The 14,897-nt window shown below is 37.2% G+C and overlaps 1 protein-coding gene across 1 annotated transcript in view; it reads left to right on the forward strand.

Moving 5' to 3' along the window:
• Window positions 1-14,897, forward strand: part of Stk31 (serine/threonine kinase 31) — a 68,836-nt gene that overhangs the window by 22,311 nt on the left and 31,628 nt on the right. Inside the window, exons 7-13 of the mRNA XM_075955256.1 lie at window positions 1,321-1,504; window positions 2,894-3,009; window positions 8,827-8,986; window positions 9,788-9,910; window positions 12,692-12,871; window positions 13,317-13,433; window positions 14,686-14,805. Coding sequence (XP_075811371.1) covers window positions 1,321-1,504; window positions 2,894-3,009; window positions 8,827-8,986; window positions 9,788-9,910; window positions 12,692-12,871; window positions 13,317-13,433; window positions 14,686-14,805 — 1,000 coding nt within the window. The remainder of the gene's footprint in view (window positions 1-1,320; window positions 1,505-2,893; window positions 3,010-8,826; window positions 8,987-9,787; window positions 9,911-12,691; window positions 12,872-13,316; window positions 13,434-14,685; window positions 14,806-14,897) is intronic.

Consider the following 14,897-nt stretch of genomic DNA (forward strand, 5'->3'; position numbering starts at 1 on the left):
ATTTAATTGCTCTGTAAGGAGTTTATTTCTTTAAAAATATTCTTTCAGCATTTTTTTTTTGTAGTGTTGTAGGTCCAACCCAAGGTCTGATGCTTGCAAGACATTTACTTTACCAATTGAACTCCACCCTCAACCTATATTTTTAACTATTAACTGATTGAATAGTTGTTTATACTTCTCATGTATGGTATGTTGGTATGTTGTTTCGATTTATCTGTACCATGTAATTAAAAGATCAGAGGAAGTAGCATATCTGTCATCTCAGGTATACATAATTTGAGCCACTTTTTAGATAATTTTTAATTATTTACTTGAGGCAGAAAGCCAGACTAGATATTCAAATATACCAACATATTATTTTAAAAATATTATTTTATGTTTGTGTTTTGCTTACACTCATGTCTCTGCACCACATGCATGTCTGGTGCCTTCAGAGGCTAGAAGAGAGGGCCTGGCGTTACAGAAGGTTGTGAGCTGCCATGTGGGTGCTGGTAGGGAATTGAACCAGGGTCCTCTACAAGAGCTGCCAGTGCTCTTAACCACTGAGCATCTCTCTAGGTCAGTGCTTCTCAACCTTCCTAATGCTGTGACCCTTTCCTACAGTTCTCTTGTTGTAGAGATCCCCCAGCCATAAAATTATTTTTATTGCTACTTCATAACTGTAATTTTGCTATGAATTGTAATGTAAATACCTGATGTTTCCCACGGTCTTAGGTGACCCCTATGACAGGGTTGTTGAGTCCTCAATGGATCGTGACTCACAGGTTGAGAACCTCTGTTCTTGCTCCAGTATGTTCTTAGAGCCAAGCCATAATGTCATAGCAATTTGATGGATTTTACTGGTGGTTTAGGAACTAAACAAGTAAGGTGCAAGGGAGGAGGGAAAAGAAAAAAACTGACACAGAACTGTTGATTGTTTATGTTGTTCTTTGGAACTGATAGTGTTAAAAGGAATTTGGAAAATAAGAGAGTGGAGGCATTGTACTTGAAGTATACCCCAGTTAATAAAACCTAGTTTTCATTAAAATAATTTGTATTTTGGTACAGAGTCTCACTGTGTAGCCCATACTTCTGTCAAACTGCATGTAGGTGAAGGTAGTCTCAGGTTTTGTATGCATCCACTTTGGCCTCCTAAATTCTGGGATTTCAGGCTTTTGCTAACATGCGCAGCTTAAATTAGTTTTTAATGTTGAATTAGGCAGTAGTTTTAGTGTCCACAATTAATTGTAAAATGTATTATAAAAGTCCACGATAATTTCAGTTTTTGAGTTCCAACAACCTTAGCATATTTTTAAAAATGAGCGAATTTGTTTTTAACAGGGAAAATTTGGCTGCTGGTGACTTTAATTTAGGCTCTAATGTCAGCTTGGCAAAAATTAAACAGGACCAGAAACTAATTGAAGAAAATGAAAAGCTTAAAACAGAGAAAGAGGTTCTTCTAGAAAATTACAAGGCATTAGAAATGAAACTTGAACAGATTGAACAGACTGCTCAGGAGCTGCAGGTATGTCAGTGGCTTGTGGTGAAGAAAGTTCTCCTATGAAATCTGTGTACTTACTGTTTTTATTTGTTATTTTGTCACTCTGTCTCCATTCTCTTGATATTTATGTAAGGAGAATTTCTTATATTTTAGGCTAACCATGTTTATATTTCATTGGCTGTTTGAAATTTAAGTATTTTTCATTTATATTTTCTCTTATGTTCTTCAATTTTATGTGTGTGTTCATTGTATGCAAGTGCATTTACATGTGTGTGGTGGAGGCCAGAGGTCGATGTAAGATGTTTTCCTCATTTCCACTGTAGTTTTTTTCAGATGAGCCTTTCACTGAGCCTGGAGCATGCTGATGTGACTCAACAGCAAGTCCCAGTCAGGTCCTCCTTTTTTTCTGCCTCACCAGTGCTGGATTGCAGATATGTGCCACTGCTGTGCTTGGCTCTTTAAAGTGAAGCTGGGGATCTAACTCGGGTCCTTATGCTTGTCTGGCAAGCACTTTACTGATGCAGCCAGCTCTACAGCCCCCAAAACCTTTTAAATTATGGAAAATCTCAAAACATTCCAGAGAGATATCATAATCCCTCTATTGTGCAGCACCATTTTATTTTACAGTCTTTGGTTATTTAGTCTTTTGTTAAATCTGTACTTCATATAATGTTTCAAAACAAGCCCCACTAATAATATCTCATATTCTTAAGAATGTGTCTATTTTCCATGCATGGTGGTACATGCACACCTTTAATTTCAGCACTGAAGAGTCTAAGGCAGGTAGATCTTAATGAGTATGAAGCCAACTTAGTCTGTATAGCAATCTTCAGGCCAGTTATTGCTACAAAAAATAATATATATCTATTTCTAATAGAAGAGGATGTTAAAGAAACTAAGAGTTGAGTGTGGTAGTGCACACATTTTAATCTCAGCACCCAGGAGGTAGACACAGGTGGATCTCTATGAGTTTGAGGTCAGTTTGGTCAGCACTGTGAGTTCTAGGCCAATCAGGGTTACATAGACCCTGTTACCACCATCACCAATGCCACCACCTGCACTACTACCACCACCTCTACCTCCTCCACTTCCTTCAAACAACTACTTCTAGGTACAGGTGTCCTGGGTTAGATTCTCAGCCCTCCTCAACTGAAAATCAGCCAAACTATAACCATATTACATAGTTCATAAAAAATAAGTAGTGGTTGCATACATCTTTAAAATTTATCCCTTTCAACTTGGGTCCCAGACCTGGTATTAGCTGGATGTCCAACAATTCCATTCAGTTCTTAACACTAACATTTTTTTAAACCCTTAACATTTTGCTAGAGTCTTTAACTGAACAGTCATTTGAATGCTCAAAGTACAGTGTCCTAATTGGTTCTCACTAAGATAGTATATTTTTTGTTTCAGCAAGAGAAAACAACTACCATGGATCTGACTAAGCATTTAGAAAGTACTCTGAAGACATGTGTAGGAACCAGGCTGAAGAATCTGGCAGCTAAAGTGGAACTATTGAAAGAAATAAGGTACCTTAAAGCAAAATTATGTGTATTTTTACAGTTACGGTTATTGAACCCAGAGTTTTGTGTATTCTAGGTAGATTCTTTACCATTGAGCAAAAATGTCAGCTTCAAAAAGAATTTTCTGTGTGGATACATGTGTGTTTGTGTGCATACATGTGCATGGGTATATGTGTAGAGGCCAGAGACAACTTTGGGTATCATTCCTCAGGTGTTTTCTACCTTGGATTTTGAGACAGGGTTTCCCACTGTCCTGAGCTCACCAGATAGGCTGTTGTGCTTGGCCACTGAGACCCAGGATGTACTGATCTCCATCCCATTAGCACTGGGATTACACTGCATACCCCTCGGCCTAGCCTTTCAGTGTGGGTACTGAGGATTGAAGTTGGGTCTCCATGCTTTTGTGGCAAGCACTTTCCCAACTGATCTTTTTTAGACCATCCCCATCTATATTACACACACACGTAAAAATTGTGTGTATACTGTTTTTGCTTTTGAGGTTTAATCTTTGGATTTTTATGACTTTAAAGAGAAAGTTTCAAACCTTAGATTAAGTTTATAGAATCTTTTGGTCAGTTTTCTGTTCTCACTTAAAATTATAGTCGTAAATTCATCTTTGAGAGTGAAATTAGAAACAACCCCCTCTCCTTACTTCAGCTTCTAAGCGGTGATTTGAAGGGGAGCCAGCATGTTAACTCTATTTGAGGTCTTTTTTTCAGTTTACTGGAACTGAAGGTTTTTTAAATTAAATTTATTTATTTCACATCCCAGTCAAGTTTCCCCTTCCTCTTCTCTTCCCAATTCCTCCTCCCAACTCCTGTTTATTTCTATCTTCCCAATCCAGTCTTCCTCCGTTTCTGTTTAAGAAAGGGCAGGTTTCCCATGAGTTTCAATAAAACGTGACATATCAAGTTGGAGTAAGACTAAGAACTTCCCCATGTATAAGTTTGAGCAAGGTGACCCAGTAAAAGGAATAAGGTCCCCCAAACCAGTAGAAGAGTTGGAGACAACCCCTGTTTCCAACTGTTAGGAGTCCCACAAGAGGACCAAGATACACAACTGTAACATATGTAGAATGCCTGGGTCAATCCCAATCAGGCTCCCTGGTTGTCCGTTCAGTCTCTTCCAGCCCCTTGAGCCCAGGTTAGTTGATTTGCTGAGTTTTCTTGTGTCCTTGACCCTTTTGGCTCCTACAGTCCTTTCTCTCCCTCTTCAGAATTTCCCAAGCTCCGCCTAATGTTTAACTGTGGGTCTCTGAATCTGTTTCCTTCAATTGCTGAATGAATATTCTCTGATGACATTTGGACTAGGCACCAATATATGTGTATAGCAAAATATTGATAGGCATCATTACATTGACATTACATTTTTCCTCTCTTGTCGTATTTGGTTTTATCCTAAGACTCTGGGCTACCCAGACTGTGGGTCTGGTGGTGTTTCAGGCAGAGTCAGGGGTGGGCTTACTCTCCTGTCATGGCTTTTAGGCTAGACTGGTCATTCTTTGACTACTATTTCAGTCTCTAGCCTATCCTTACTTAACCCAGCATATCCCAAAGGCAGGACAAACTGTAAGTCAAAGGTTATGTGGCTAGGTTGGTTTCCCACTCCCTCCACTCGAAGTCTTCTTACCTGGTCACAGATATCCAGTTCAGTCTCAGTATTTGCTGTTGTTAGGAGCCATAGCTGGGGGGCATCATTGTAGATACCTGGGAGATCCCCTCATGCCAGGTTTCTACCTGACCCTGAAATGGCCCCCTTTCCAGTAGTCTCTTTTAGTACTCTCTTCTCCATTCTCCTACAACCTGATTTCTTATGTTCCCATTCTTACCTGCTCATGAAATCTCTTCTGTCTCCCCTTCCCAGGGAGATCTGGGTACCCCCGCACCCCGTGAACCCTCCTTGTTACTTAGTCTCTATGGGTCTGTGGATTGTAGCATGGTTATATTTACTTTACAGCTAATATCCACTTAGGAGTGTGTACACACATGTTTATCTTTCTTGGTCTGGGTTACCTCACTTAGGATAATTTTTTTTAGTTCCATCCATTTGCCTTCAAATTTCCTGATGTCCTTGTTTTTAGCAGCTGAGTAATACTCCATTATGTAAATGTACCACATTTTCTTTATCCATTCCTCAGTTGAGGGACGTCTAGGTTGTTTCCAGGTTCTGGATTTTACAAGTAAAGCTTCTATGAACATAGTTGAGCAAGTGTCCTGGTGGTATGATTGAGCCTCTTTTGGATATATGCCCAAGAGTGGCATAGCTGGGTTCCTTGGTAGAAAAATTTCCAGTTTTCTGTTTTTCCTTGACTTTCTTTTAGGGATTTATTGATTTCTTCCAATTTTTTGTTTGTCTTTTTTCTCAATTTCTTTAAGGGATTTTTAAAATTTCCTCTTTAAGGAGCTATGTCATTTTCATAGTTATTTTTAAGGTTGTTTTCTTGTGTTTCATCTGTGTTAAGTTGTTTAGGTTTTGCTATCATTGGATACCTGGGCTTTGGTGATGCCATACTGCCCTTTCCGTTATTGATTGTGTTCTTACAGTGACATTTAGACATTTGGATTTGGCATGATTATTTGGCAAGGTGTTGATTTCTGTGTTTGTCTTTGTGGGATGGATGTTTTGTTTCTTGGCTTTTCTTTCCTCTCTGGTCTTCTGGTCTAAATGGCCAACAGTTCTAATGACTGGTAAGTCTTCAGATCCAGTAGGGTGTTTCATCTGGTATTTTTGAGGCCTGGGGTCCCTAGATCCAACCTGGCCTCTGGTAAAGCTAAAGTGTTCTTCTGAAGTTGTATACAAGGATATGGAGCGTGTGTGTGTGTCCCTAGGCCCAGCCTGGCTTCCCATAAGGCTGTTGGGGCTGTGGGGCCTGGTGTGGAGCCCAGGGGAGGGAGTGCAGTCTGGGGTTGTAGTTTTAAGGAGTATTAGTGGATGCTGGGGCAATATCTTACGTGGGATCCTAGATCCAGCCTGGCCTCTGGTAAAGCCAAAGTCTTCTTCAGAAGTTGGCTGGGATATGGAGCCCAGAGGAGAGAGTGCAGTCTGGGATTGTTCGGCAAGCTTAAAGGGGTTAGTGGGCAGTGCATTACCTGGGTTCCCTAAGATCAGTCTGGCTTCCAGCCCAGTTGAGGGGCTGAGGTCTCTAGATCTGGCCTGTGCTTAGGTAAAGTCAAAGTCTGCTTCTGTAGTTAAGACTGGGATATGGAATTCAGGGGAGGGGCTGCAGTCTGGGGTTGTTGGGCAGGTTTTAAGGAGTTTTAGCTGGCGGTGAGCAGTGTCTTACCTAGGGTCCTTAGGACCACTCTGGTCTCTGGTAAAGTTGCTGGGGCTGTGGGCCCTAGTGTGCAGCCCAGGGAAGGGGATTGAAGGTTTTATTAATATGAATTTATTATATTTTGTCTAAAAAGTGTTATTTGAAAATGTGAAGAAAAGGAACTAATTAACAAGTCTTATACAGCATTTATTCAGTAGTTCTCAAAGTCTACGTTAGAATTTGTAGGTTTTTGTGTTAATGGGGGTTATGTTATTGTTAGACACAATTTGTCCCTCTTTTCTAATGCATGGATTAAATAGTTGTTAAAACAATCTAATTCTCTTTTTCATGCTGTATTTTGGATTTAAAACCCATGATTCGGCCAGGTGGTGGTGGTGGTGGTGGTATATGCCTTTAATCCCAGCCCTCGAGAGGCAGAGGCAGCAGCACATGGATTTCTATGAGTTTGAGGCCAGCCTGGTCTACAAGAGCTAGTTCTAGGATAGCCAGGGCTGTTACACAGAGAAACCCTGTCTTAAACCAGAAACAGCAGCAACAACAACAACCCCCACAAACCCCTAATGATTCATTTTCAACCTTTATTTTGATGTTGCCATGAATGCATATATTGCATGATGATTTCTTCCCCCAGTGGAAATTTGTATTCTCCAGTATAAATCCCTCACATAATATATGGTCTGTTGGATAATTTGGACTCCCAGAGTCTAATTAACTTGTGATACAATACTAAAATTCAGGTGTCTGTATTTGCTCTGAGTCAGACTTGAGCCAAACGACAGCGTGTTTTAATTCATTCTTGAGGAAAAACTGTGCTATTAGAATGGTGGCCATCTAGTTGGGTGCTAGAAAAAAAATATAGATGAAACTTGTTGGTTTTGTTACCTGACCTCTGATTGCTTTGTTTATAGATTAAAAAAAAAAACAAAGCAACTCAGCATATACTGGGTAGAAAGGACTTTGCCTATGGCCCTGGTAAACAAGACAGGCGATGTCTAAAATTTTTATAAATTTATAAATCTCATTATAGAACAGAAGTTAAAGGTCCTTTTGACATTTTAAAATCTGTAGATTTTGGATTTTTTGTTTTGTTTTTTCAGACAGGGTTTCTCTGTAGCTTTTGGAGCCTGTCCTGGAACTAGCTCTTGTAGACCAGGTTGGCCTCGAACTCACAGAGATCTGCTGGCCTCTGCCTTCCGAGTGCTGGGATTATAACCCAAGATTCCTAATGGAAAGATAGTGCCCCAAAGACAAGAAAAGCTCATGGCAGTAAAAACGCTTTTAGGCTTGTAGAGCTAGAAGTAGCAGCAGGGTCTGTGTTAATGGTGTCTTGCAGGAAAAGAGGTAGGATCCACTAGCATTGTGAACCAATAACTCTTATAAAAGATGAAGCTGAGACTTCTTGGCTCTGCAGAATTACCTTTGTGCAGTTCTCAGATGGTTGAGCTGTCACTGTTTCTGTAATCCCTTCAGTACCCTTCCAATAAATCCTTTCCCAAACACTTCCATTCTCTTGCTTGCAGCTAAGAACCCAGACAGTTAAAGATGTAGGTCCCAATAATCTTCAAAATGCTAAGGAATCTTTTAAAATAACATTTACCTGTGCTCACCAGAATGAAGTTCCCATGAAAGACTTGAGGGAGCTTATTATCACTACCTTTGAAGCTTAAAGGACATAGAAATTGAACACTGGGGTAGAGTAAAGTGACAGAAATTGTTACTCAGGCTAAAAAGAACTTTATTCTATTGATGAAAGGTAATAATTCATCATTAAAAAATAGTATTTTTTTTAAAAAAAAGGCATGCACCACCACTGCCCGATGGAAGTCATCTTTCTCTACACAGTTTTTTTAAATTTATTTCTTTTATATATGGTATCATGTGTCAATAGTTACAGTTCTATTGGAGGCTGAGGCAGGAAAAAAAACTCAGAAGTTCTGAGGCCAAGCTGAGTAATATAGCAGTATCTTTTGCTGTTTTTGTTTTGAAACTCAGTCTCACCATGTAGTCCTGGTGGCCTGGAACTTGCTGTGTAGATAGAGGCTCAAGCTTCCAGAGATCTGCCAACCTTTGCTTTCTGAGTGCTAGGATTAAATATGTGTACCACCACACCTGACTGACAGCAATATTTTATCTCAAAATATGTATGAAATTATTTTTTGCACACATTTTAAAAGGTTTACTTATTATGTGCATGAATGTTTTGCTTGCATGTGTGTATGTGTACTACATTCAAGTCTGATGCCTGTGGAGGCCAGAAGGCATCTACTCCCCTAGAACTGGCATTACAAATAGTTATGAGCTGCCGTATGGGTGTTAGGAACTGAACCTTTAAGAGCAAGCTTCTTAACCATTGATTGGCCCATCCCTCTAGTTCTACTCAGTTTTTAATTAGAACTTTGTATTGTAGTTACATGTGATATAAAGTTTTAAAAAGTATGTAGTCATAGATCAGTGTTATAAATAGTAACTTTCAGATGTTTTAGATGAATTTTTTCATATGAACTTTGCAATTTCTTGTTTCCTTTTTTTCTGTTTGTTTTTTTTACTAGGCACATTAACATTAGTATTCGTTTTGGTAATGATCTTTCGGATGCTATGCAAGTGTTGAATGAAGGCTCCTTTACTACTCTAGAATCTTTGAATGAGTTAGAAAAAATTTGGGCTGAATATAATGTAGCTCAGGAGAAGATCAAAACTTGTCATGATGAGGTGGGTTAAGAATTTTGTCTCCTGTGTTTGTTTATTTATTTTTTTAAAAATCTGTTGAAATTTTTAAGAAAGCAGAGGGTCTGACACTGTAGTGATACTTTATATTTCCCTGGAAATCTGATAAAATGTTTCAGCCATGTTAATAGTAAAGATTCTTTATGGTAAATATTCCTGAATGATAAATTGTATCTACATTAGGAAGAACCATAAACACCTAACGAGTGTTCTTACATCTGGGTATGTCCTTCACAGCTCCTAGAAGCTAAACCTGTGGAGGAGTTAACAGAAATACTAACTTTGAGGGTCTCATATGGGGTTTTAACTAGGGCAACTTCTAAACCTGCTAACATTTAACGTAATTAAGGAGGTCCATGAGAGCCCGTAAGGATAACAAATGTTTATTGGGAAACACAATAAGAAAGCTGCTGTCTTCCTCTAGTCTGCAATTACACTACAACAGGGGCCTTGAGTTTGAGTCTGAGTAGTATGTTTTATGTTACTACAGTTGGACTCTGACACATTATTATGTACTAAGTCACTCAGTGTTGAGAGGTAGTTTGTATGAAGGAAGGAGGAGCATGGAGACTGAAATCTTTCTAGATTATAATATACTTTTTATCCCAAAGGAACACGTTCATCATGGCAAAAATAAAAGGGAAAAATGAAATTAACAGGATTGTTGAGCTTAAATGTTATGTTTTAAGTGTGGTATTAAGCTTTAGAAATCACTATTGTCCTTATAGGTAAATGTGTGAAAATACCTTATGTCTAATAGTGACTACTCTCTTTTCCTTCCTTCAGAATGAAGGTAGTATTTTGATCGCTAAAAGAAATGAAGTGCAACAAAACCTGTTCATGGCTGTAGATGTTTTTATTCTGGAAGTAGATGAGTTACCACTTGATAAACGCTTAAAAACGTTGCAGGTTTGAATTAAAATATATTAAATATACATTAAAATTAAGCTTATTCTTTAAGAGATTAAATCAGTACTAGCCTTGATATTTTAGATAGTACGGATAATTGTATCATTTTTTCTTCTTTGCTGATTTCTAGTTTTTAATGGCATTAAAATTTATATTAACTTGTTTTATTATTTTTTCACACAATACATTTTGATCCATATTCTCCTCCATTCTGTTTTCCCAGATCCCTCACTATCCAATTCAATGTTTTTTTTCTCTCTTAAAAAAAGATAGAACTCTAGAAACCATAACAAAAAAGCACACACAAATCTATGGAGACTGTTTTGTGTTGGTCAGCTACCCCTGAGCATGAGGCCTGCTCTGGAGTGTGGTTGATAAATCCAGTGTTACTTCGTGTCTAGGGACAGTGAACATTTTTGTTTAAGCGTTTCTCAGTCATTTCATTTTCTGAGAACTCTGTTTAGTTCTATATCCCATTTTTAGTTGGGTTATTTGTTTTCTTGATGTTCAGTGTTAGTTTTTATATGTTTTATATACAAATTCTATATCAGATTATAATTGGTAAAAAATATATTTACCCATTCTGTAGATATAGCTTTGCTAGAAGATGGTGTCTTTTAGTGTATAGAGGTTTTTATTTTAAGCTACGTGAGGTTTTATTCATTAATTCTTGGCCTTAATTCCTGAAGTATTCATTCTGTTCAGAAAGCCCTTTCCTGTACCAATGAGTTCCAGTCTATTCCCTACTTTTTTCTGTCAGACTCAGGGTATCTGTTGAGGTCCTTGATACACAGGTTGAACTTTGTACAGGGTGATAAATATGGTTCTATTTTCATTTTTCTACGTGAAGCTGTGCCATTTGATGAGTACACTATGTTTTCTACAGTATATTTTTGGCATCTGTAGGTGTGTGGAATTATGTCTTTGTCTTCTTCCTCTTCTTCTTCTCCCTATCTATCTATCTATCTATCTATCTATCTATCTATCTATCTATCTATCTATCTATCTATCTATCTTTTTTTTAAGACAAGGTTTCTCTGTAGCTTTGGAGCCTGACCTGGAACTCGCTCTGTAGACCAGGCTGGCCTTGAACTCCCAGAGATCCTCCTGCCTCTGCCTCCCAAGTGCTGGGATTAAAGGTGTGTGCCACCACCACCTGGCTTCAGTTCTATTTTACTGATCAGTGTGTCTGTTTTTGTGCCATTATCATGTGTTTATTACTATAAAGAGAGAGTTTTTATACAATTTGAGATCAGGGATAATGCTACCTCCTGCAGTTCTTTAATTACTTAGGATTATTTTAGTGTGTGTGTTTTCTCATATGAATCTGAAAACTGCCCCCTAAAGATCTATGAAGAATTGTCTTGTAATTTTGATGGGGATTGCATTGAATCTGTAGATAGCTTTTGGTAGGATGACCATTTTTACTATAATATTCCTACTGATCAATGAGCATGGGAGATCTTTCCATCTTTTAATATCTTCATTAGTTTCTTTTCTCCAGTGTCTTAAAGTTTTTTATCATAAAAGTGTTTCATCTGTTTGGTTAGAGTTAGCCCAAGATATTTTAGATTATTTGAGATTTTTGTGAAAGGTGTTGTTACCTGATATTTTCAGTTTGTTTGTCATTTGCACATAGGAAGGCTACTGATTTTTGTGAGTTGATTTTGTATCCAGTTACTTTGCTGAAAGTTTTTTTTTATATCAGTTGTAAGAGTTTCCTGGTGGAATTATTAGGGTGGCTTGTATCATATTATCAGTACTATCATATTATCTGTACAGAAAGGTACTTTGAGTTCTTTCTTTCCATTTTATATCCCCTCGATCTCCTTCAGTTTTCTTATTGCTCTAGCTAAGACTCTTAAGTATACTATATTGAATAGGTTTGGAGAAACTGGTCACCCTTAACTTGTTCGTAATTTTAATGGAAATTCTTTTGAGTTTCTCTCCATTTAAGTTGATGTTGGCCATGGACTAGCTGCAAACTGCCTTTATTACGTTATGGTGTATCTCTTGTATCCCTGATTTCTCTAGGACGTTTATAATGAAGAGCTATTTGATTTTGTCAAAAGCCTTTTTTTGCATCTGATAAAATGATCATGTGTTTCTTCTTTCCATTTTGTTGATTTACATATGTTGAACTATTCCTGTATCTGTAGGATGAAGCCTATTTGATCATGGTGAATTATCTTTTTTATGTGTTCTTTGATTCACTTTGCAAGGTTTTTGTTGAGTATTTTTGTATCTTTTTTGTGTCTATGTGGTTTAGGTATAAGGGTAACTGTGGCCTAGTGAAAATGGATAGGGAAATGTTCCTTCTGTTTCAATTTTATAGAGTAATTTAGGAGTGTTGGCATTAACTCTTTGAATGTGTCTGGTAGACTTCTGTGCTAAAATTATCTGACCCTGGGAATTTTTAGTTTGGGAGACTTTTAATGACTGCTTCTATTTCCTTACAGATATAGGTCTGTTTTATTTGCTTATTTGATCTTGATTTTAACTTTGGTAGGTGGTATATATTGATAAAATTTCTTGTTTTTTCAGTTTGATAGAGTATAGGTTTATACTCTTTGGTTTTTTTCTTGGTGTCTGTTGTTATGTCCCCCTTTTGTTTCTAAGTTTGTTAATTTGAATATGTTTTCTCTTCTTTTTAGTTATATTTATACCATTTTTAAGAGTAGGGGTTCAACATTATGATATTCTGTTTCTTGAATCCTAACACAGTGTTTAAATACTAACATTCAGTTAATTACTTTAACAAATGAATATTTCTGTCTTTAGGACTTATCTACTTCATTAGAAGCAGTGTATGGAAAGGCCAAAGAAGGAACTAACTCTGAAGAAATACTTAGAAAGTTTTATGACTGGCAGTGTAACAAAAGAGAAGAGTTTGCTCGTATTAGGAGTGAGACAGAGGCTTCTCTGCAGCATCTTGTGGCATGGTTCCAGAGCAGTCAGAAGGTGAGCAGAGCTCCCAAATAGCAAAGTTTATGGAAGGAAGTGGGGATTGTATGTTTGTTCCAACTCTGTCTCTTCTGTTGTTCAATAGCTGACATCATCTACTTGTATCTATCAGAGTTAAGACTTGGCGGTCAAGATTTTTCATCACTTTTGACTTAGGCTGTTTGTTTTATTATATTAAAAATCATGTTGATTTTGTTTCTGTTTTTCTCATTTCATTTGAATTGACCACTTGTCTTAACCACTAGTTTTCTTTCAGCATACTATGCTTACATATGTTTTTTCTTTTCATGTGTAATTTTACAAGGGTGTATCCTTTGCTTTTTCCTGGAATTTTACTTTTCCTATTTTGTCCATGGTATAGCCTCATACTCCAGGTATATAGGCAAAATGAATGTTAAGTGAATTAATTGAGATGTACCATGCTTTTATTTTTGCAAATAAGGTTTTTGATCTATCTTTGGGTGAGTCACTGACTTCAGAAGACATGATTGGTAATATTGATGAAATTCTAGAGAAGACGGAGTCATCTGTCTGCAAAGAGCTGGAGATATCTCTCATTGTGAGTAACAATGTTATTATTGTTTTCTTTGAGACAGCAGTTTCATTAGCAGTTGGATTGTGTTAACCAATAATATGACTTCTCTTATTAGAATTAAGACTAACATTCACTTTCACTTTGTTCTTTATAGGCCTGCTTGAAACATTTACACGGTCGAGGTCCAATCCAATTCAATTAGTGTCCTAATTCTTCACAGAATAATGCTTTCATTTTAATAGGATGTTTCACATTAAGGAAAACTAATGTTTAATTCTAGGAGACCTCTCCTTAATCTACATGGGTTGACTTTCTGTACAATTTGACTTCTGAGTACAACATATTGTTAGGAAAAATCTCAAGACAGGCCTCTCTGCTGACACAAAGAATTCCAGTCAAACCAGATTAGACTGAATTTAAAATGCCTCTGTTTAATAAATGCATCACTCTCAGGTGGCTGGGAGGCAGTGGGGGAGGGGAAGACAGAGGGAGAGAACCCAAAACCACGTGTTCCTTTTTTTCAGGTGAGCCTAAGTAGCCTGTGGGAGGGGTCAGCGCTTGGCAGTCTGGGAGTTGGAGTCCGGACCAATGCAACTCCCAGGCCAGTGGCTGGGGTGACGTCCACAACTTAATATTACATATATCCGATGCATTTAAGAATATACACATTAAATCTTGTGAAAATTAAATAAAATCTGGACAACTATACATACATACATTAGAACACCTTTATTGTGTATAATCTCTATTGCTCTATCAGTGCAAAATAAGTATAGGTGTTGAAGAGTATTTTGTACTCTAGACCTTTAAGCCTTGCTTACCTGGGACACTTACTCAGTTTTTTAGCCTGCTTTCCAAAGTCTCAGTGGTAATGTTTTTCATTTTCTTTCTTTTTTGAAATTTTATTTATAAATTAGATTTACTGTAGTTCTTTATTATTAAATAGTTTTTGTTGGTTTTATAAGACTTGATTTTAGAAGTTGTTGGTGAGAGACAATTTCTAAAAGTAACTTTAAAGTGTTGAAGTTTATATATTGTTCTTTTATGTTTAGAATATGGATTGTCCTGACATCCTTTCAGACAGCTTCAGAAATAATTTATAGTATATTTAGGATAGCATTTTGCCTATGAGCATTTTTGATTCTGTCTACAAAAAGATTTGAGAAATAATTTGTATTGGATATAGCAGTTTTCAAAGACATTTTCATTTTGAAGTTTATTCATTGTTATGAAAGGTTTTAATCATTTTGTTGTTCATGCAAATTCTTTTGTGTAGGAACAAGGTGTTGTAGACAAGGAGATTATTTTAAGTACATACAGTCAAGTGCTTCAGAAGATCCATTCTGAGGAAAAGTTCATTGCCACCCTGCTAGCCAAGTACAAGGATAGTGTCGAGGTTGGATTTTGCTTTCTCTTATTGGTCTTATGAACTGATACTTTTTTTCTAAGTTGGTGAATTTTTCTCAAGTAGTTTAATATTCAGTGTGT

Source organism: Microtus pennsylvanicus, chromosome 21 (assembly GCF_037038515.1).
Source record: "Microtus pennsylvanicus isolate mMicPen1 chromosome 21, mMicPen1.hap1, whole genome shotgun sequence".
NCBI lineage: Eukaryota > Metazoa > Chordata > Mammalia > Rodentia > Cricetidae > Microtus > Microtus pennsylvanicus.